Source organism: Balaenoptera ricei, chromosome 15 (genome assembly GCF_028023285.1).
Source record: "Balaenoptera ricei isolate mBalRic1 chromosome 15, mBalRic1.hap2, whole genome shotgun sequence".
Lineage (NCBI taxonomy): Eukaryota > Metazoa > Chordata > Mammalia > Artiodactyla > Balaenopteridae > Balaenoptera > Balaenoptera ricei.
This window is the reverse complement of record NC_082653.1, coordinates 59635698-59657951: the sequence shown is the minus strand read 5'-3', so window position 1 is coordinate 59657951 and position 22254 is coordinate 59635698. Positions and strand designations below refer to the sequence as shown.

The following is a 22254-nucleotide window of genomic DNA, read 5'->3' as shown; positions in this document are numbered from 1 at the left end:
TCACTCTAAGCAGATGAGGGCTTGAAAAAAAATCTTAATGTAAGAATCTAGGGGATTATATTTGATCATTTGATGCCAAAAAACCATAATCTTATTAAAAGCACCTAATTTCATTAAACATGGGCCATTTTTCTTCCTGCAGTGCACTGGAAATAATGACTTCTGTCAAAAATCATAATCCCAGGTTATCGGGAGTAATAAGAACAGCAGTAATGATAAAGATGACAATAATAACAGTAGAAACAGTAGCAGGAGATACTTATGACATGTGCCAGGCACTGCTCCGAGCATGTTACATGTATTAACCTGTTTAATTCTCTTAATAACAAAGTAAATACTATTTGTTAGCCTCTTTTGACAGATGGGGAAATGGAGGCACGGGGCTAAAAGGAAAGGGCCTTGCTCCAGGCCACCCATCCGACGAGGGCAGGCCTTGAACCAGATCTGCCCACAGCTGCTTCCCAGGGGCTGGCTGTGTAGAATGAGGTACACCGGTGCCTGGAATGACAGCTGCACCCACTGACACACAAGGGGGACCAGACACAGAGGACAGCCTGGCTGTCAGGTCGGCGTTCACGGGCGCACTCACCTTCACTCTCCCCACTCGTCTTGGTGCCTTTTGAACCACCCTCTGTACCTTTAGCCTTCTCGGCGTCTTCTTGGGCATCCTCGGCGGGCCCTTTCTCCTCATCTTCTTCCTCCCCAACGTTTTTGTAGTTGGGTCTCTTTTGCACCCGCCTCTTGCCCTTGTGCTTGTTCATCTCAAGGGACCGCTCTAGCGTCTCGGTGGGTTTAATGAAGCACCGAATGCTGGGCTTGGCCTGGAAAGTCGAACCAAGGTAACAGACGGATTTGAACGTTGCAATCTCACTGGCTCCTATCAAGCTTCCTGAGAGTTTCTGCCCCAAGAAATTCCTTTCAATACAACAAATTCTACCTCCTCGTTGATTATTATGACTATTATTAACATCATCACTATTAAATAATCTAAACCATAGCACCAGCTACCATTTATTGCCCACAGTCCTAAGTCACTCTGCACTTAACCCACACCAGCTCCCTGCTTCCCAAAGGTCAGAAACACACTTTCAATACTTTTATGGTACTTTCTATGTGCCCAATGCTGTTCTAAGGGCTCTGACTATATTATCTCACTTAAAGTTTACAAAAACCCCACAAAATAGTACTGTTGTTATGCCCATGTTATGCTCAGATGACAAAACTGAGGTTCAGAGATGTTACGTGACCGCCCAAGGCCACACAGCCAGGAGGTGGCAAAGCTGGGATTCAAAACCACTTACCATCTGCACAATTTATGTCTTAACCACAGCACACTATTAACTTCTAATTTAAATATATTTATTTTAAAAGGAACTGTATATCACAACAGAAATGGAACACCAGTGTACCTTGCTAATGTAACAATAAAAAATAGAAAAGAAAAAGCAAGGTGTATTGGATGTAACCAAATGCTGGCTCTCTTTAGAAGGGGAGCCTGGCAAGTATGAGTGATAAGTTAAAGCTCGTCCCCAAAGGAAGACTGCCCCCAAGGAAGACGTTTTCCCCTGAAAAGTCAGAAGGCTTCTAAGAGAAATGAAAAAGACCTGTGTGTCACCATGGTTCATATCCTGTATTGTGGAAAATGTGGCTGTATCTCAGTCCTTATAGCAACCATGAGATGTAGGGATTATCAGTCCCATTTTACAGATGAGAAATGAGGCTCAGAAGGGTTAAGTGACTTGCCCAATGTCACACAGCTACTGAGCTGCAGAGTCAGAATTTGAATTGAAGCTTGCCCAATCCCAAAGCCCAAGCTCTTTCTAAAATAATGGTGCTTCACCAGGAGCTCAAACTCAGTTCCATGTTTAGTGCTCTTTAAAAAGTATTTACATGCAAATGAACCAGGTCTAGAAAGTAGCAAAGACCACAAAAAAAAAAAAATTGTCCCTGATTTGTTTGGGGCAGGATTCTGATTGAAGTGTTTTTCTCCAGGGTCTGGATGATATTCAGACATCATTTTGTCATTGAAAAACAGAAAAGTTTTAAAGTAAACTTTTCCATTATCTTGATATGGTCTATCTATCTTATGAATTTACTCCAAACAACCACCAATTGTGTTCTGGGGGCCACTTGCCAATAAGTGGAATGTGCTCCAAGAACACAGATTAATTTCAATAACACTCAAAACAAAACCTAATTGAAAGTTAAATTAGCATCTAAATCCAGACATTAATTTTTATTTACCTACTTTGGATTATTCATCCACAAAAATGACAGATACATTGAGACATGATTCTACTGTCCAAGAAACCCTGATAGTGCATTACAGATGCCAATAACCAAGAGCCCAGAGACGGGAGCGTTCCGGGCGCGCACCAGTTGACAGACAGCATCAATCAGAGCCCACTTAGGAGGCTGTGCGATTGAACGCAGCCCCAGATGCCCCCCTCATCCTCTCCTAAAGGACCCAAACCCGCTAAGTTAGGGCCCCAAGATGAAGTGACTGTTTCCTCTGATCACCACTTACTCCCCAGTGAATTTTAGAGCATACCATACTCAAAGCTTTTCAGAAACAGAAAACTGAGACCAAACGCAGAGCAAAACACCACTCAGTTAGAAGCTGAGAGCAGAAATTCACATGGATAGATGTAGAAACCTCTCCCTGAGCTCTGTAGAGACTTCGATGTACAGAACAATCGGCAGCACTAAGGGAAGCGGAGCAGTGCACGAGTTCCAGGGCTGGTCAGAGCAGTGTGAACCCCAGCTGAACCCTACATGAGCGGCGGGGCCTCTCCGAGCTTCTGGCTACTTGTCTAAAACATGGGGCAATTCTGGCTTCCTAGAACTAAAGGAAATCAGGGATAGAAAGTTCCTTCAGAGCCTGGCAATGCACTAAGCAAACAACAGTTACCTTCCTTTCCCTGACTATACTAAAAAAAAAAAAAAAAGGTCAACTGTGAAAATGAATTCAAAAACTTTCCAAGGGGTCTGCTTTTCTCCATGATCAGGTGTTGGGGAGGGAGGGGGGAAGGATGCTTACCAGGGACATTTCAAACCTTTAAAATGCAACCTACACAGTAAATAGCTGGAAATAACCTAAATGCCCATCAACAGGGGAGTGATTAGGTAATTATGGTCTGTCCATAGAGTGGGAATCCACGTAGATGTTAAAAAGACTGAGGACTTTTTATATCTAGATAATGCTGATGCGGAAACAGCCTCAGGATAAAAAAGCAAGAACAGGAAACAAAGCAGAGTCCCTTTTGGGTAAAGCTTTATGATGGTATAAACACAACTTTTCCTGGAAAGCTGCATAAGAATATATTAGCATTTCATGTTTGGGAAAAGAAAGAAGGTAGGTGGTACTGTGTGTGCACACCCACAGAAGTGCACTTAAGAGTTTTTCATTTCTATACCTTTCTGTTTGACTTGAAATTTCTAATCATGTATGCATGTTAACTTCTAAAAAAATTCAACAGGGATCATTTGGACACTGGAGTTATAGACTTTATTTTCCCCCCTTTTCTTCTATATTTAAAAAGCCTGACTTTTGTTGTTGTTGTTGTTAATACTAACAACATCAAGACCCCATAGTTATCATGGAGAAGCTGATACGGTGTGGCTGGGAGATGTGGGCAGGCATACCTGATCATTTCTGCTGCTTCTCATCAAGAGCCTTCTGGCTGCTAGCCCCCCAGGAATCTCTGTGTTACACTGGACAACCTCAGATGTTCCAGACGAAAAGCCCCCGGGAGAAGGGCCATCTCACACCCCGCTGTGCTCTCCCACTAAACCAGGTACCTGGAGCAGGGCAAGCCTTGACAGGCTGCTGAATGGTGGCCTGTATCATAATACATCCACCGTGATGGAGAGAACAAGAAGAAAAGGGAGGGGGGATGAAGAAAGGAGCCTAACACCTCAGGAGTTGCGCTTAGTAGAAGAGCCAGCACAATGGAATCAACCAGAAGAAATGGGAAAGCTCACTTCAGAGTCAAAAATCAGGAGGCCTTTGGGTTTATCTTCTCATAAAGAAAGCACACCACGCATGCCTCAGAGAAAAGCCTTCTGCAAATAAGGTCTAGGTTTCCCAAAGGCCGCAGGCTCGGGTTTCACCAAGGGCTCACCTCGCAGGGCCCTGGAGCCTGAGCTGCAGGAGGCGTGGAGACTCGGGGCCCTCCTTGCTGACTCCAGAGATCCTGCCGGGTACCCGAGTGGGGGATGCAGGAGGGGAGCCTTGGGGTCTGTGGCTGGGACGTTCAGGCTGGCTTCTGGGGTCAGAGGCAGTTGAAGGCCAGCAACGCCTTCCGCCAGCCTTCATGCCTCCGACCTTTGGTCCTTGCTTCAAAGTTAAATACTCGAAAAGGTGACTCCCCAGGGGTCAGTGATAACTGAGGCCTTTCAGGGGCTGTGGGATCTGAGAACAGGTTCTGCAAGGACAGTGAGAGGGGTCAGGAGGAAGGACGGAAACATGCAAGGCCCGGGCATCTGAGTGGAAACGGAGAGGCAGTATCACCAATGCCACAGACGTCAAACGGAATGTCCTCCACTAGTTCTGGGTGCAGCCCTTTGAAAGACCCTGACACAGACCGGACCAAGTTGCAATCAATCAATCGAGGATTCCGTTCACAGTTAAAAAACAAAACTATCAACTTAAAACATGTACATAGGGGCTTCCCTGGTGGCGCAGTGGTGGAGAATCTGCCTGCCAATGCAGGGGACACGGGTTCGAGCCCTGGTCTGGGAAGATCCCACATGCCGCGGAGCAACTAGGCCCGTGAGCCACAATTACTGAGCCTGCGCGTCTGGAGCCTGTGCTCCGCAACAGGAGAGGCCGCGATGAGAGGCCCGCGCACCGCGATGAAGAGTGGTCCCCACTTGCCGCAACTAGAGAAAGCCCTCGCACAGAAACGAAGACCCAACACAGCCATAAATAAATAAATTAAATAAATAAATAAACCCCCCCCCCAAAAAAAAAGTTAAAACATGTACATATACACCATGTTTTCCTGTGTTGATAGATATTTGCATGACAGTACACAGAGCAAGGTCTGGAAGGATACACAAACTGAAAACAGTGGTTCCTTTTGAGAAAGATACTGAGGTTGGGGGAACTTTCACTTTCTACTCTAGTCACTTCTGTATCATTCAGTTGTTTTACCCCAAGAAAGTATTACCAGTGCCATTAAAATGTAAAGAATACCTTTAAAGAATGTACCTAATGCCACTGAATTGTATACTTAAAAATGGTTAATCCACTGTAAACATTACTTGTTATAGGTATTTCACCACAATTTAAAAAAAAACTTTAAAAACGGCACCTCTGAAAGTCAGAGTGGTGATTAGCTGGGGGGAGGGGGGTGGGGTGCTGGTTACAGACTGAGAAGGAGCTGCATGGGATGCCAGAGATGTTTTCTATCTTGACCTGAATTACAAGCTTCCCCCGCAATCTGAAAGTAGAGCATTCCCATGAAACCTTCTGTAAGCCAGGACAGTGCAAAGCAAGAAGCAATCGCCTTAGGACACATCTTGCTAACAGATATGCAAAATAAATGGTGATAAAGCACAGATGCTCACAGACACAGCACAAAGCTACGGGGCTTGACGCTGAGGTGCTGAGTGCGGTTCCCGGGAAGAAGCTTGGTGAGGCCGCTCTCTGCTGCTTGGCGTGCGCACTGCCTCTGTAACAGCTGCTGCAAAACCAACACTTTCACCTTTTTTTGTAAAAGTGAAAATCCTCTTTAGATTTCTTTCAGTCTTTTGCAAAATGGTCTCTGGTAACAGAGAAGCCGCCTCAAGCAAACTTTTGAAAAGTGGGGAACGCCTGCACACATTAACGTAATCATAGGTACAAAGCCATCAAGCAGTGCAGCGAAGATTACTGCACTTTTATGCACTTTACTCATGTTACCCCTCGATTTTAAAAAATGTTTGCTAGAGGATTTCCAATAAATTCAGATCGTCATTATGCCCTAAATATAAGCCAGGAGCAAATCAGACAACTCGAGAAGCTGGCTTCGCGGCAGCTGCCGGGGCTGAGCCCCGACTGAACACCAGGCGCTGGGCTAGGAGCTCACAGTCCAGCCAGCAGCCGCCATGCACTGCTGTGCGTCCCACACAGACACCAGCAGACAGAGGACACTGCGGGCACACAGCAAGGAGTGGGGAACTGTGCCAGGACAGGGGCGGGTGGGTGGGGGAGCTTCGGAAGCCTTTGTGGCGAAGGAAATGACTGGTCTGAGTCTTGAGTGTTAGCAGGTCACCAGAATACACGGGAGGAGAGGAGAGTGGTTAGAAGGCCAGCTCAGAGCTCTGGACAGTCACCTTTATTTCTGTCAAGGCCAGGACCACCTGGAGCTGGTACACGTGGTGACAACGGTGGTGCCCTGGGACACAGTGTGCTTGGCCAGCTCCCAGGTAGCAGCAGGGGGTGGTGCTGAGCCAGTCGGGGGGTCTCTCCAGCCAGCTGTTCAAGAAGGAGTTCGTGATGCTCACGGCCTGGGAAAAGACGTCTGTGGCCCCTGCCTTGGCACATACAACCTGCTGAGTGGGTTTCCTGGTGCCACTCAATGCTGCAGAGGGGAGGGGGGAAGGCAGCATGGGGACAAGAGGCAGGCCACGCAGGGCAGAATCCTGACTGAGAAGAAAAGGAGGGAGAAAGAGACTGGTGGCTGGAAGGGGCAGGTAAAGGAAAGGACAGGTGACATGGCCCGAACTTCTGTCTGGATTCGTGGGAGCTGCCACAATGGTCAAGCTAAGAGAGCTCACCTTCCAGGCTTTCCCAGGCCTAGCCTGCTCACCTTCTGAGGAAGCAACTAGAATCCTTTTGCTCAAACAGCTCTGCTAAGGGACTTGAGAACTAGGAGACAGGTTTTCCCCTAAGGAAGGAGGCAGGTCATGATGCTAACAAAAACATGTGCAGCATAAGGGCAGACCTGAGCCCAGATCTCAGACCCGCTTGCTGGCCAAGCGAGCAGTGAACCTGACCAAATGAGCCTCAGTTCCCCCATCTGAAAAACAGGGACAATAGCAGCTCCATCACACACGCTGCCATGGGGCTGAAGTAAGATGCTGAACGCAAAACTGCTGGCATGACGCCTGCCACAAAGGGGCACTGTAGAAATATTTATTCACCTTCGAATATTGCCCTCCCGCCCCCGCCCCAGCAAATAGATCACGAGGCTGGAAGAGACGGCAGGGGAGGGCGGCTAACTTTTAAAAACCAATCAAACTAGCAACTTACCATTCGCTGGCTTTCTGGTTTGTGAGTGGCTTAGACTCACGTCCCCAAAGTGCTCCTGGGCCCCGGCCCCCCTCCCTGACCTCCAGCCTCTGGGCCTGCGGGGTGTACAGCACACAGGCAGGGTGGGATCCACGGGGCGCTGGAGCAGTCGGAGTCCAGCTTGCTGTCCCACGCACCCTGCTTGCTGCTTTCTCCTCTACCAGCCTCGGTTTCCATGTGTATCAAATGGGCCTCACGTTGGCACTTCCCCGCAGGGCTCCTGTGAGGTGCCCAGAGGTAGTAACGTGCTTTCTTGTTATTTTTTTCAGGTAATTATAACAACCATGGCTAATACCCAGTGAGCGTGTGCAATGTGCCCAGCGCTGCTCTGGGCACTTGACATATATTGACTCACTTTACCCTGCAAACAACAGAAGCGGGAGGGAGCTGCCAAGGGCGAGGGACTTGCCCTAGGTCACTGCTCATGAGAGGCAGTGGTTTGAACCTGGGAAGTGTAGCTTCAGCGCTCCCCACGTGCTCAACCATTCTGCTGCCCCACTCAAGCGTTCACTCCCTCCCACAAGCACCTGCCGAGCCTCCCCACGTGAGCCCAGTCCCCTGAAGGGTGGATGTAAAGGCCCTGCCATACCCGGGTCACACTGCCCGGAGGAGCAGGTAGCCCTGCTTGGGGACAGTCCACACATCACATCACTCACTGGATGGCCCTCTGACCTGACAGGCATTATGGACGAGCACAGTGTGTAATTATTTCCCATTTCTGTCTCACATGCACAGAGCTCCAAATGTCACAGGGGTCACGGTGACCCAGGTTTACGCCAACCGTAACCAATGGCACTGCAGCACAAGCTTGGCAACTGGCTTTGCAGGGAAGCAGGGCCGCTAATTGCTGCCAAGCGAGCCTATGCTCATTCCAGAACGAGGTGATCAGCAAGCAAACATCAGACGGAATAAACTCCTGGGTGATGTATGGGTGCGTGTGCTACATGCCAAACCCTGAGTGACATGGGGCTGCTGAGCCAAAGCCCACACACGTGTCCAGAATGCACAACTGCAGCCACGTCAGCGAGGCGACTGGGCAACACAGCTGAGCTTAATGGCGAAAATAAAACCCATGGCGGGGGAAACATGAAGAGGTAACAGGCCACTTCCATTAACAAGAGGAGCGTGGCTTTCTTCCCCACGATCGGCCAATTATCAGGGAGTGTTGTGGCGGCCAAGGCATAACCCAAAGCAGTGTGCATTTATCTGGAATCGGAGCCCTCTTGGAGCTCAGACGCCTTGCGCTGCACACGGCTGGTGCTCAGAGTCTGTGGGGACCCACAGGTCACGTCAAGATGGTGCTGGGACTTCTCAGAAAGCAGCCTCGGGGTGCTGCTGGGTCTGTAGGAGACCAGCCTCATCCCCTGTCCTTTCCCATCCCTGGTCATCTTCTCTGTCCCTCTCAACGTCTAGCATTGCCTAGTCTGTCCCTCTGATGCTGCATCTGGCACTCCATCAAGAACTAATGAATGCTTGTAGGATGAATTAATCCCAAGATATTTATGATTGAAGAGACATGTTCAACGCTCATGCAAAATAAAATATCTTGTACTCTGATTAAACAGTGACAAACCAAGCACTTAGTTGGTATTTCTTTAGGAGGAGTATTTAACATCTTGTCCTCTAAAAAAACATAATGAACTATGAAATAGTGGTGACTCTCAGTGACCTGAAATGTTCAGTCCAGAACCCCACATCTCACGCTAACCTGGAGACCATCACTGGGGATGGTGGCAGAAGAGCACGAAGTAGAAACAGCCTGGGGACTTGGGGCTGGACGCGTGCAGTCCCGCACAACTGGGGGACGACAGAAGGACCCATTAACCCGTTAAGTTAGCGCTGGCTTCCGCATGCAGAGAATGTGATGATGACACTGCCTCACCCCGTGGGTTATTAGGGGCCGAAAATGAGACGGTAACGAGGTGAATGAGTGTGCTCCTCGTCTGTAAAGCGAAAACGTCCCCTCCCCCGCTGGCCCAGTACCTTGCCTGCCTTCTGGCCCCTCTTCCGATCCCAGACAGCCAGTTCATAACCATCAAGGCCCCTGGCCCACCATCTTCCGTGCCTTGCCCAGCCCAACCCTCACCACCACCCCACCCTCATCAAGGTGAGCTCCTCATCCTTCGTCCTCAAATCCAGTGGAACCTCACCTCCCTGTCATCTCCCGAAGCTGTTTTCCATGTCTTCCCAGATGCAAACCTTAAATCTGTGTTGACATGCTTGTTTACCATCTGTTTCCCCACCAGGATGTCAGGACAGGGACCTCATCTGTCCATCTTGCTTGTCCTGCAGCCCCTGAGGGCAGCACCGCACCAGCCTGGAATGGGTGGGTGGTCCCAAAATACCGTGGCGGGAGGTGGGGGAGGAAGGAGAGCAAGCACGCCAACCAGCCTGGCACGCGGTCAGTGCCTGACAGAGGGGCGCTGCTCCTGCTAGGGACGGACCATCCACAGTCCAAGTTTCACCCAGAACAATACCGATGGCCCGAATAAAGCCCTTTCAGGCTTTTTTTTTTTTCTTTGCTCATGAAGCTTTCAAGAATCTGCCCCCATACCTGGCTAGAGGTTCCCAGGGGGGGTCCCCTGAGGTTATGAGCATCGCAGCAAGTGGTCAGCGGGCAGTCAATCTCAGGCCAGCCAGGACTCAGAACTCACAGGGGCAACCACACTATCCGTCCTCCAGGATGAGAGTTACACCCACCCGCCACGCTGACTTGTCCTAGGTTGGGCAGTGAGTGACCGGAGTGGCCCTATTCTTACCCATGTGCAGCCCCCCAGCCTCCTGTCGGGTGAAGCACCCCCCCCAACCCCCGAGCAAAACCCAGTTTCCTGGGTGGAGGACTTTGGCCCTGACCAGGACGGGATTTTCTTGCTCCTTAGAGATATGGTGCTTGCCGTCCCTGTTGAGATTCATTATTTCAAGACAACTGAAGTTGTCTTGCATGCCAAACACTGTGGACCCTGAGGTTAGGATGTTCCCACTTCCCCCAGCGTAAACTCCTGAGTCCTCCGATGGCTTGAAAGGCGCCACCTGCTTCGGACTCTCATTCCTCCCCCAACCCCCGCCTCATCCCCCACCACACTCTGCCTCACCACGCTGCTCTTTGCTGGTCCTGACACACCAGGCACACTCCTGCCTCAGGGCCTCTGCACTGGCTGTTCTTTCTGGCCCAAATGCTCTTCCCCCCAGATTTCTACATGACTTGCTCCCTCACTTCGTTAAAATCTACGCTCTAATGTCACCTTCCCCGTGAGGCCACCCTATGGAGAAGTGCACCCCTCCCAAGCCTCCTAGCACAGCCCCCCTCCCTCCTCTGCTTCACTATAGCTGCTCTTCCAGAGCACGTCTCACATCAGAACATGCTCTGCTGTTCACTAATAGTTTTATGGTTCCTGTCTCTCTTCCCACTACGAGAGACGCTCCCGGAAGTCAGGGGGTCTTTGTTTTGTTCATGGTGTCTCTCTAGTCCTAGAACACTGCCTGGTACACACCCAGTAATTATGTATTGAACAGATGAACAAATAACGCTGACCCAGCTTCAAGGAACTCAAAGTCTAGTTAAAAAACTCAAATGCCCAAAGGGGCCTGGCCGCTGATAAAAACTCACAAAGCCCCAGGGCACAGACAGCAGAAGTGGTGGGTGCCTCCTTTTCCTGTCCCCACCCTCGATTTTCCTGATTTCAGGCGAGACCTGGAAGAAGCCACCAATGGCTCAATGCAGACTAGGGGAGGTCTCCATTCAGCCGGGCGGACGTGACACTGCCTCGCCCCTCCGAGCCCCCTCTGAGCGGTCTCCAGCCTCGTGGCTGCCCCAGTCCGTTCTGTGTCATGCTGCGGGGCAGACAGAAAAGCCAGCTCAGGCCTGAGTCACAGAACCTTCTGCGTGCCCATCCCCGCATTACCCACTGTGTTTGGCCCTGTCAGCTCCTCCAGGCTGTGGCCAGCCCGAGAATCCCTGGCCCTCCTCTGCTCCCTGGACCAGGACCAGCCCCGCAGCCCCGCAGCCCCGCAGGTCAGTCACCGGTGGCCCTGGCTACAGGCCACGCCTCTGTGAGCCTCCACGCCGCAGGGCTTCCATCAGCTGTGCAGCCCCCCGCTTCCGCACAGGAGGAAGGGAGAGGCGACGGTTCCTATGTGGAATGTGCTGCACCCTGGATTCTCTCTGATTCTGTCAAACCCCCATGGCCTGCGAGCCAAGGCTGCCACACACAGGACTCTGCAGGCAGCGGGGGCGCCTGGGAGCTATAATCCCATTGAGGGATGATGGGCTAGACCACAACGGCCCTGCAAAATGGGAGAGTACACACAAGTTCTAGTTCTTTGTGGGAATGCTTGCAGCTGTGCCAGCTAAGGCCCTTGATTTATACAAGTCTATTTTTTCCCTTTGGTGTTCCCGATCAACCCCCTCCCAGAAGCCAATTACGACTTTCAGGAAGAAGAACATGTGTGCTCTGGAACCAGCATTGGTTACCCCGGGGGTCACAGGTAAGGTCAGGGGCACCGAAAGATATGGGGGAACTCTAATCCTGGCCGCAGAGGGCTATCCTGCCCGATGCATTCAATCCTCGGGGGGCTCTGCTGCCGTCTGATTCAAGCCTGGTTTGGAAAGCCAGCCGTGCAGTGGCAACCCGGGGACCCAAGCCAATGATGAACTCTCTGCTTCTGCAAACACACAAGCCAGAGAAGCCAGGCGGCTACTTTCTCAGCTGCCAGCTCCACACACCACGCCCCAGCAGTCTTCTGCCAACAGAGGGTCCAGCTCCCAGGAAGGACAGGTGTCACGTGGAGAACCGGTGGCTAACATTCTGAGTGTGCGCTCACCCTTCTGGATCCCCCAAGAATCACCTGGAGACCATCCCAACTGGCTGAACTGGTGCCTAGAGAGAGATGGCAGATGTTCTCATTTTGGGACAAACAAGCCTATTCTGCCCCAGAATTCTGTCCCCACTCTGAATTCAGAGCCGGCCAACCACGTGAATGCATGCTGGCTGGCTAAGAATTTGCACTTTCCAGAGTAGAATCTGGGGCCAGCTGAGGTGGAGGCCCAGCTGCACACAGGCTCAGCTGCTGGCACTACACGGCAACGTCCGCAACTGGTGCCGTCACCGCTGTCGTCACGGTAGTCGTCATGGCCGCTACACTTGACCCTCTGCGCCCTTGTGTCTGATCACAGGACACCTCCCTTTGGGGCACACTAAGTGTGCCTCTGTGTTAACCATCCCAAGAAGGGAGGTCCCAAGTAGGGGATGCAGGGTTGTTCCAAAGCCTCAGAAACTAAGACCTTTCTGAAGCTAACATCTGCTATTTAGGCCGTGGTGTCTGCCAGACTCTGGAATAAGCACGTTAAGCTGCATTTAATCCTCTCCGCAAACCCGCTGTTGTTATTCTAATTGGAGAGGTGGATTAGCCTGCCCCGGACACACCGAGTAAGATGAGGAGCCAGGATTTGAGGTGCCCAGGCAGCCTGGCTGCAGAGTCCACTGCACCAGACAGAATGTGGAACAGCACCAAAAGCAACCCCCCCTGCCACTCCCTCCCCACTCTGCCCCCGAGCAAAGAGAAGGTGGCATGTGAGGGTCAGGCTCTAAGAGTCATGAAGGACATCACAAGAGCCCTTGTGACCCCGCCGCCAGTTCACCCACTGAGTCATTCGTGCCTGCTGTGAGCCCCCGAGCATCTCCGGCCAGTCCCGGGACAGCACAGGCGACGCAGACGTCTCTTAAGACATCGTCCCCTGTCCTCTAGGGGGGCTGGGAAGCCCAGTGAGGGCAGGGGTCGTGTCCTTCCTGGGCACCAGTGCATCTCTACTCAGGGAATGGATGAACGAATGCAAAAACCAAGGAAGCGATTCCACAGAAACCCAGGATGAAAAAAGTCCCTTCAAAAACAAAAAAGTACCTACAGGTAATGATGCATATCCCATAATCTAATCTGTATGTTCATTTTGCAAAAATAATGAGATGTTAGCAGTTTCAGAATGAGTGTTCTCTTACTCTGCTTTCCCCGACAAGAAACACTATCTGCTCTGCATTAAAATTATAGCAAGAATTATCCCTTAGCAGGAACCATATGATTTTAATGCACAGATGAATTTCAATTAGACATTTATCTAACCATGCCGATGTGTTTTCAATTTAACCCTAAATTACAGACTTTTCAAATAACTCTACTCTCCCCTCTGCTTCTTTCTCTTCAATTTTGGTTTGGTTTTGTGAAAGGTCTGCTGGTAAAATGAAGCAATACCAGTAACTTATCTACAAATTACAGGAAGGAGAAAGTAGGTTAAAAAAGACCAAGAAACTTAAAACAAGCATGATCAAACCACATCCGAGTTAGGCAGGAAACAATAGGAGACAGTTCTTGCTCAGAGGGAAGGAAGGTAAATCTTACCGGGACTATTGTCAAACAAGTCATAGATGAGATAAACTCTTCCCGAATTTCAACTGCAGTCGTCAGAATACAACAAACTTCGACTTCACACCCAGGGAAAGGCAATAACCGGAAGTAGAAGGCTGACACTTTCACTTGGGCTGGCAATTCCTTCCACACTCAAAAGAATCTCATTTTCAGTTCAGGCGGCCACCACACGAGCGCCGTGCATCTATCACAGCGGAGGCAGGAACTCATCCCAAGGGGAGGTCATTGGGAAAAAGAACAGATCTCCCAGACAATCCCGCCAATTAGAGGGTTCAACTAAAGTGGGTATCCTAAGCTGAGAGGTCACCAGTAACTTCCTGCAATTTGCTTTTGCTCTAATTGCAAATCCCCCATGTATCAATGTCAATATCCTGCTTGTGACATTGTACGAGCGTTTTGCAAGATGTCACCACTGGGGGAAAACTAGGGAAAGGGTAAGGGATCTCTCTGTATTATTTCCTGCAACTGCACGTCAATGAATTGCAATGAAAAAAACCTGCAAACCCAAGCACCCCAAAAGTCTCTGGGTCCACCTCTTGGAACACCAAGTCTAACTTCAGCAGCGAGGGTCTTATAGGTCTTACAGACATTGTGCAATGAGCCATTAGCAGCTATCTTGGGCTCTGGAAATCATGTGACAAAACAAAGTCCAAAGGAACCCACTCCATTCCGGTCTGTTATTAACATAAATGTAGTATGAGCTAGCAGCAGGCTGGGTGGGGGCGGACTGGGCAAATCTGACGGCAGACACATGCCTCATCTGATGGGGGCGGCTTCTGAGAAGCTTCCTGCAGGAACATACACACAGCCGGGACCAGATCTTCCGACTGTTCAAAACCATCCTGAAATCTGGACTTTCATGTGAAACTTCCCAAATGTTAAAGTTGGCGATTCATAAAATTTTCTTTCAAACATTGTGAAGACCAAACCAAACAGCTCTGAGGGCCAGACTGCAGCCTGTCAAGCACTTGATGGGCACTTTAAATCTATCTTCTCCCCATCCTCACCACGGCCCTCCCGAGTGGGACCTACACTTGCTGTTTTCTAAATGGGGTAAACGACTTGCCCAGGGTGACCCGCTGGCTGGAGGGGTCCTCAGCAGCCCTGCCTGGAGGCCCTGCTGATTCTTCTGACTCAACGTTCCATTACTTGCATTCATTCAGCAAAAGCGAGTTTAAGAAAGTTGCAAAGAAATATCTCCAGCTGCATCAACACTAAGTCAACTCCACATTCTCTAGCCCATGTGTTGTCACAACATGGACCCCTAGGGGAGTCCTTCCTATTCATCACTCGTCACCCCCTTCACTTCCAGGTTAAATCCTCTCACCAGACACTACTCCTTCCTTTTAGAGCACATATAAGACTTGAGATAGTACACTTGTTTGTAAGCTTAATCACAGTCTGTCTCTCCTGCTGGACTGTAAAGCTCCAGCGTGACAGAGGCTATCTAGGTTTTGTATATCCCCCGAGCTAGCATGATGCCTGAGCCAAAGAAGGGGCTTAATAAATACTTCTTGAATGAAGCAAAGAAGGGATAGGCCACACAAGAACCATGACAAGGCCCCATTCAATTCAGCTGAACTAATGCCACCACCAATGAGGACAGAAGGTTTCTGGAAACCTTTTCCGAGGCTCTAATGAGCCTTAAAAAGCACAGTGGCCCGGCCAAGACACTGTACACCGGAAAGACCAGACGGGCAGGGGCCTCCTGTAACTGTACTCCAGGCAGTGCTGGCCCTTCGCGCTCCGGGATCACTCTCCACCCGCTCGCTCAGCTATGACCACAGAGTCGGCTGCCCAAGGGTAAGCCCAGCCCCTTCACCTGCGTGCCCACTGAGACCCGGGCTGCAGAGACAGAGCTCTCATGAAACGGCCTTTGTGTAAACGCCTCTCATTTCAGACATGTATGTGGAGCCTATGCTGCAGCAGATCCAATGACAGACAAGACGCCTGCTCAGAGCAGGCAAGACCTTTAACGAGAGGGAGCCAGGAGCAAGGGCCTTCCAGGCAGTGGGTAGGGTTAAGGGCACAGGTGTGGAGGGAAGAAAGCACAGGGCACGCTGGGGAAAAAGCAAGCAGGGCCAGGACTGAGGTAGCCTGGAGCTCAGTGTGTGTGTGAACAGGATGGGAGGAGGGAAGGCAGGCAAGACACAGGGCCAAGCAGGGAAAGCCTCGGGAGGAGTCATCACCCTGGTGATCAGGGTTTCCCTTTAGCAGAGCACAAACATGCACAAACCACAAACATGCTGTTTAAGCCACAGTTGGTGATAATTTAAAACTTGGGAGTATTTGCCTAAAAATGCAGCTTTCCAGTGTCTCTAGAAACATGAGAAAACCTGGCAATACAGCATCCACGTTCCTGCAGAACAACTGCAGGCTGGGGTGAGCAACGGCTGCTCACAAAGGACACAGACACCCTCCAATTTGTCACAGTCCCCACTGCTCCCTACTACCCTCTCATGGGGTCTGTGTCATTCACCGATGCTCCCTGCCCATCCTCTGCAGATGCTGGTGCCTCGGACAAAGTATTCTCTCATTCGGACCCAATAACAGTGTCTCACAGATACACAACCTGAGGCCCAGAACGGGACAATTCCACGTTCAATAACATACGCTCAGTCACATCCACTCTTAGTACCCGACCCCAGATTCTTCTGGGTATGCATGTCAAGACTGATTAGGTTCCCTGAATCCCAGAACAGCTTATGCATCATCAGTGCTGTAATAAGCAGAATGTTGGTTTCTGGTTTTAAAGAAACACACATTAACAAAATAAGAATGGCTTTTTATCAGGGTCTCGAGACAGTCCCCCACTAATGACTTACACAGCTTCTCTGAACATCCTGTTCGGGCTTAGTGTACGTCTCAGACAGATCGCCGTTCAGAATGACTTCAGCTAATGAGTTCACCAGGGGTGCGTGATGTATAATTAGGAAGACCTGGTGAGGGGAAAAAAAATGGGATGCACATTAAAGTGTGCAGACTTTCAACCTCTTCCTTCCTTGATCTGAAACAATGCTGGGCTACATGAGTCTCAGCAGCAATCCCAGTGATGCAAAGCCCAAAGAATGGATCACACTGGGGAGAAACCAGTTCTACTCTTCTCCTTCTAGAGTTGGGCCCTCCGTCTTTCAGACTGTTACCTATTTGGCTGGCTGTTCTTTGGCGGAAGGAAGTGCATTAAAGCGAGACTGTCCCTCAGGCCGGCTGCAGCCAAATCTGGCTGAAGTGGAGCAATGTGGGAAGGGAGCGCCAAACCCACACCCTCCTTCCTCTCCACAGGCATTTCAGTGTCAAATCCGATTAGGATTAAGACTAGGAGGCACCGGCCCAGCACTTCGGTTACACAGAAGAAGGGGCTGGCGAGCCCCGTTCCAATCTAGGACTTGGCAGAGGATGTCTATGCGGAGATCCCATCCCTGGAATGAGCTCTGACCCTTGTGGTGGGTTTGAGCGCACCAGAATTCCAGGGCAGCACTGGGAGGTGTGGAAACCATGGGGAGGAAAAGCCGCACAGGCCAGAGACAGACCGAGTCGTGCCAGGAGGCAACATCAGAAGGTGCTGGGCTGTCTGGGATGGCCCGGCCACCCCACCCTGCTGCCCAGCGTTCAGAGGAATGGCTTGAGGAATCAGGGTACCGAAACCGCCTTGCAAAGCTGGCTCAGACACACCTGCTGGTTTCTTTTAAAATGTAAAGGCAACACGGTACCGCAGTGCAGTGTGGGATGTATGGACCATCTGTATATCAGAGGGTGTGTGCGCCCATTTGTAGTTGCTTATATATACAGGGAACAGGGTCTCGAATCCTCGGCACTACTGTCAGGCGACACATCTCTGCTGTGGGGGGCTGTCCTGTGCACTGGAGGATATCTGGCAGCATCTCTGGCCTCCACCCACTAGATGCCAGCCGCAGCCCCTCCCCCAGGCGTGACAACCAGAAATGTCTTCGGGCACTGCCAGACATCCCCCAGGGTGGGGCGAAATCGCCACCAGTTGAGAACCCCTGGCAGAGTTCTCCCCATCTCTGGAAGGAACTAAAACACTGGCTGCCTCTGGGGAGCGGGACTGGGTGTGTGGGGGACAGAGGTAAGAGGGAGATTTTTCCCTACATGTTATTTTGTACTGTTTGAGTAGGGTGAATATATTGTTCAAAAAAATAAATACAATTCAGATTAAAGGTACAGGCAGAATAGACAAATGTGATACCTACCTTGAAACAACAAAAAAAGCACACCTGTTTTTAAAACACCAAAGAAACGCTATCATAGACTAGACAGTATGACCAAATGGGTTAGCCTATGTCCAGGGCTGCGGCAGGCATTCAAGCATGGGTGACTATGATGATGACGAAGGAATTCAGCCCACAAACATTCAGTGAGCACCTGCTAAGGCCTGCGTGACAAGGGCCCTTGTGGACACACATGGTGTTCGTTCCCTCCTGGGCTCTGGACGGAGAAAAGCCTGGGGAGGGCTGGTCACTGCAAGGTACGTGGAAGCGTGTGCGGGCCAGACTCGAAAGGCTGGGCCAGTCTGCCCGAGTCACGCTCTCGTCCCCAGTGGTGGTTTAGTTTCAGCTGGACAGCATCCGCGTCACACCAAATTAACGTCGTTAATGTGAATTTTATTGGTTTAGTAGCGATGCTTGTAAAATAATTTGTAAGGATGTTCTGATGTAGAGTTTAATTAAGGACCGGGATTTATACCCAATTCAAGGTTTTCACACATTCGGGCAACGTGATCATAAAGCTCCATGGAAATGCAGGGGAGCGAGACCCTTTACTCAGGCTGAGGAACGCCAATGACAATGCTTTTTTTTTTTTTTTTTTTTTTTTTTTTTTTATTTATTTTATTTATTTATTTTTGGCTGCGTTGGGTCTTCGTTGTGGCACGTGGGCTTTTCGTTGCGGTGGCTTCTCTTGTTGCAGAGTATGGGCTCTAGGCGCGCCGGCTTCAGTAGTTGTGGCTCGAGGGCTCTAGAGCGCAAGCTCAGTAGTTGTGGCGCACGGGCTTAGTTGCTCCGCGGCATGTGGGATCTTCCCGGACTAGGGCTCGAACCTGTGTCCCCTGCATTGGCAGGCGGATTCTTAACCACTGCACCACCAGGGAAGTCCCGACAATGCTTTTTGTGAGAGACTGAAACAAGTAATTAGGTGCCTGAGCTGCTGGTCCTTCAGGAGGAAAGCAGGAGAAAACAGGTTCTTGGAGAAAAAGTGTGGCCTGACCCCCGTGCTCCTCGGGGTGTACCAGCAGCTGAAGGGTCCTGGGGGCGCTTGCCATGGGATTCCTGTGGCTCAGCATCTGGCCTGCTCGGGTCCTGCCAGACTCCCAGAATCCCAAGCAGGAGAAGCTGGCGGATTCGTAATGAGGCGCCGGAAATTGCTGCCAGGAGGGGCTGGGGCTTGCACGGAGCTCCATCGCACAGAGGGGCATTCAGGAGTCGGCGTGCAGCTCTGAGCAAACAGAGCCCCCAGAACAAGACTCCGGGAGCAACGTGAGCCGGCCACATGCGGATCCTGGTTGGCCTGGCCACTGAGAAGAGGCCGGGTCTGCATCTCTCTTCTCAGGCCAACGGGAGACAGACCCGCCTCAAACTCGAAACGGCCCAGGGACCAAGTGAGAAGGACATGCTCTCAGCAAAGCAAATAAATACCTGGGCCACTGCAAAAGTGGGAACAGAGCTCTGGTCAAACGTCTGACTACTTGACAATCTAATGAGATGGCCTGAGAGTCTGGAATGCTTGTAATAAAAATATTTTTAAAGTTATGTAACTGGGTCACCATGGAGTTTTTCCCTTCTTGTAAATATTATATAATTACGAGAAGGAAACACATTTGTTTCAGAGGGGGAGGCAGACAAATTGGCTCAAGACACAAATCTGGGTGCTAAGGCTGCTACAAGACACCTTCCAGAAGGTAATCTGGGAACTAGAACCATGACAAAAGCCTTTAAAAACAGCCTCATTAGTAGAAGTTTGTTAAACCACGGTTGCTGTGTGTGTACACACACTGGGTCCTGCAGTTTGGGGCTTATTTCAATATGGCTGAGAACAGGGGCCACCCAGCCCACATTTCCAGGGTTTTTAGAATACTCCTTGGTTGTTTTGGAAACTTCAGGCCCCACAGTAGAAACCAACTACATATGTGTCGTTTGATTTATTTCTCCTTAAATTTCCAAGTACTACCACGAAGAAGATACATAGCACCTCTACTCAGTGCTGTTATTTCATTTCAAGATGGGGGACACAGAGAGAGAAGATGGGGCAATGTGGCCTGGGAAATTTCTGAAAGGCAGCAGCATTCCAAGGACCCCCAATGTGGTGGGGACACAGGTGAACGATCAGACGTACCTGGGACAGAAGGTAGAGAGAAACCGGCAGGCTGATTTTCGGTCGTTCTCCTCCCTGGTGAAGGTTGGGGGAAAGAGACAGAGAAACCTGGGTTACACATGTGAGCAGCACAAAATCCATGAAGCCAGAAGCCATCTGTCTGAAGGAGCAGCGCCCAGCACCCTGACTTCCTCCAAGACCCTAAGGTTCTTCTTTCCTGGTGGCAAAGTCCACCCTGCAAAATAAGTTCACAACCTAATCCTATCCGATACCATTTGCAAGGCCGCTATTCTTCCACCTGAGAAATCTTTCACCATGAGTCACGGATTGGAGGCTGGACCCGAGAGAAGAACTAGCTCCTTAAATTACCAAGAATGCTAATTTCCCCCAGTTTGGGCACCGAGAGCCTGAAGCCCAGCAGGAGAGGCCCCAGGGGCCTGTTCTCAGGAGAGGGGCAGGGAGAAGTTGGGGCACTCTGGCCTCCGAGAAGCCCCTCATTTGTACTGGGCTTCAACGAGCTCCATCTCCCACCAACCCTGTGAGGATCTTCAGGACCCTCGTTCTGCTCAGGCAGGCTGACTGCCTCATCCAATGTCACAGAATGAGGAAAGGGAAGAGGCAGAGTTTGAACCCACGTCTGAAAACTCCAATTCCCATGCTTTCTCTCTGCCTCCCAGAGCTGCAGCTGGCAGATCTCGTTAGGGTTGCAATTTTCTTTTATTCCCTTATTTTTAACAAGAAGCCCCATGTTCCATCTCCAGAAAGCAAGCTAGACCTCCGTGGGACACATCTGCAGAGGCCGAAGCCCCTGCAGAGTAACCAGCTGGCTCTGTCCCGCCTCCTGCCAAGGCCTCTGCCCCTTAACTCTTAGAGGTACCAGCCGAAGGTCTCCCCTCCTGGAAGTGGCATTTCTCACGGGGGCAAAGAGAACCACCAGCTCAGCATCACTTGCGGGGCAGGTTCCCGGTCCACTCCAGACCCACCGAGCCAGCATCCCGGAGAGGAGAGAGAGGGCACCCGAGGATGTGCGCTTGAACAGGCTCCGTTCCCACAAGGGCTTCGAGCCTGTGACTGTGGACAGTCACTGCCCTGGGGTCTTCTCCTAGGTGCGCTCTGTCCCCTCCTGTCCATTCTGTGAGAGTTTTGTGGCTGGCTGGATCTTCTCCAAATCAATTAGCTCTGGCAACTCTCCGAAAAACTTATCAGGGATGAGAACACCTCAAAAGAAGGATGCATAGAAACCAAAAGCCTGAATTTGTAGAGGTTTCCTGTTTCCTTGTGATGTCAGTAATCTTTTCTCATTCATTTACAGTCCACATGCACACACGCAACGCACACTCATATACCCTGTCTCTCTCTCCCTCTCTTTCCACCCCCTCTCAGGAAATAAGAGGAAAGGAAAGGGAAGCCAGCGTGCTTTGAAAAGACTCTCCCTCAGGCTCAAAGCCTTGGTCCCTTGCAAAGCCCCGTCCTATTGGGGTGACTGCTCCTCCCCTCCTACAGACGACCCTCAGCCCGGCCCACCTTGTCCTGGTTCTCCAGCGAGTACACGTAGAGCGGCAGGAAGAGCCTGTTGAGCAGGTGGTCTGTGAGCACGTCGTTGAGGAACTCGCAGTTAATGATCAGGATGTCATTGAGATAGTGCAGGTGGTCCAGATGCTCAGCCACCAGGTCACTCAGCTTCCCCCGGTTCCGGTGCCTGCCGGGAGAAACGCCCATCTCAGCCCGGACGCCAAAGCTCAGAGCCTAGAACCAATGGCCTGAGACTTAGGTCGCAGGTGGCACTTCATTCACAAACAAATATTTGAGCCAGTCTCGAGAGACACCCATCCTGGCCCTACCAGTGGATTACAGAAAGAGAGAACGGACAGGTCCGCTGCATTCGATTTTAGGGGACTCATGGGGTCCCCCCACTTTCTGGGGGCCTCAGTACAACTCACACCACCATCACCACAACAGCCCAAAACAAAAGGGGTAAACAAAGCAAAACCCAATGAAGCTCTTAGCAAGCCACTTCAAACAAGAGCAGCCACTAGTCCAAGTGGCAAGATCCCTTGGCTCCCAAGATAAGCAGCATTAATGGAACAATAAATCCTCGATAATTAAAATGCTCCAGAGGAGTTCTGAAGAGAGAAGCAGGCCTCAGCAGCTGCATCCAACCCACAGGCCCCGTCTGTATGGGGGGCACAGCGCAAGGACGTGACACCCCACCCCAAGCCCCAGGAGGCCCT

The 22254-nt window shown here is 50.7% G+C and overlaps 1 protein-coding gene across 4 annotated transcripts in view; it reads right to left on the bottom strand.

Moving 5' to 3' along the window:
• CLEC16A (C-type lectin domain containing 16A) overlaps nucleotides 1-22254 on the bottom strand; it is a 209345-nt gene that overhangs the window by 154740 nt on the left and 32351 nt on the right. For 3 of the 4 annotated variants that reach the window (XM_059898662.1, XM_059898664.1, XM_059898665.1), the window contains exons 7-10: nucleotides 21548-21722; nucleotides 20045-20098; nucleotides 16522-16635; nucleotides 590-821 (exon numbers count right to left, since the gene is read on the bottom strand). In XM_059898662.1, coding sequence (XP_059754645.1) covers nucleotides 590-821; nucleotides 16522-16635; nucleotides 20045-20098; nucleotides 21548-21722 — 575 coding nt within the window. The remainder of the gene's footprint in view (nucleotides 1-589; nucleotides 822-16521; nucleotides 16636-20044; nucleotides 20099-21547; nucleotides 21723-22254) is intronic. The other variant, XM_059898663.1, reaches the window with a different exon arrangement.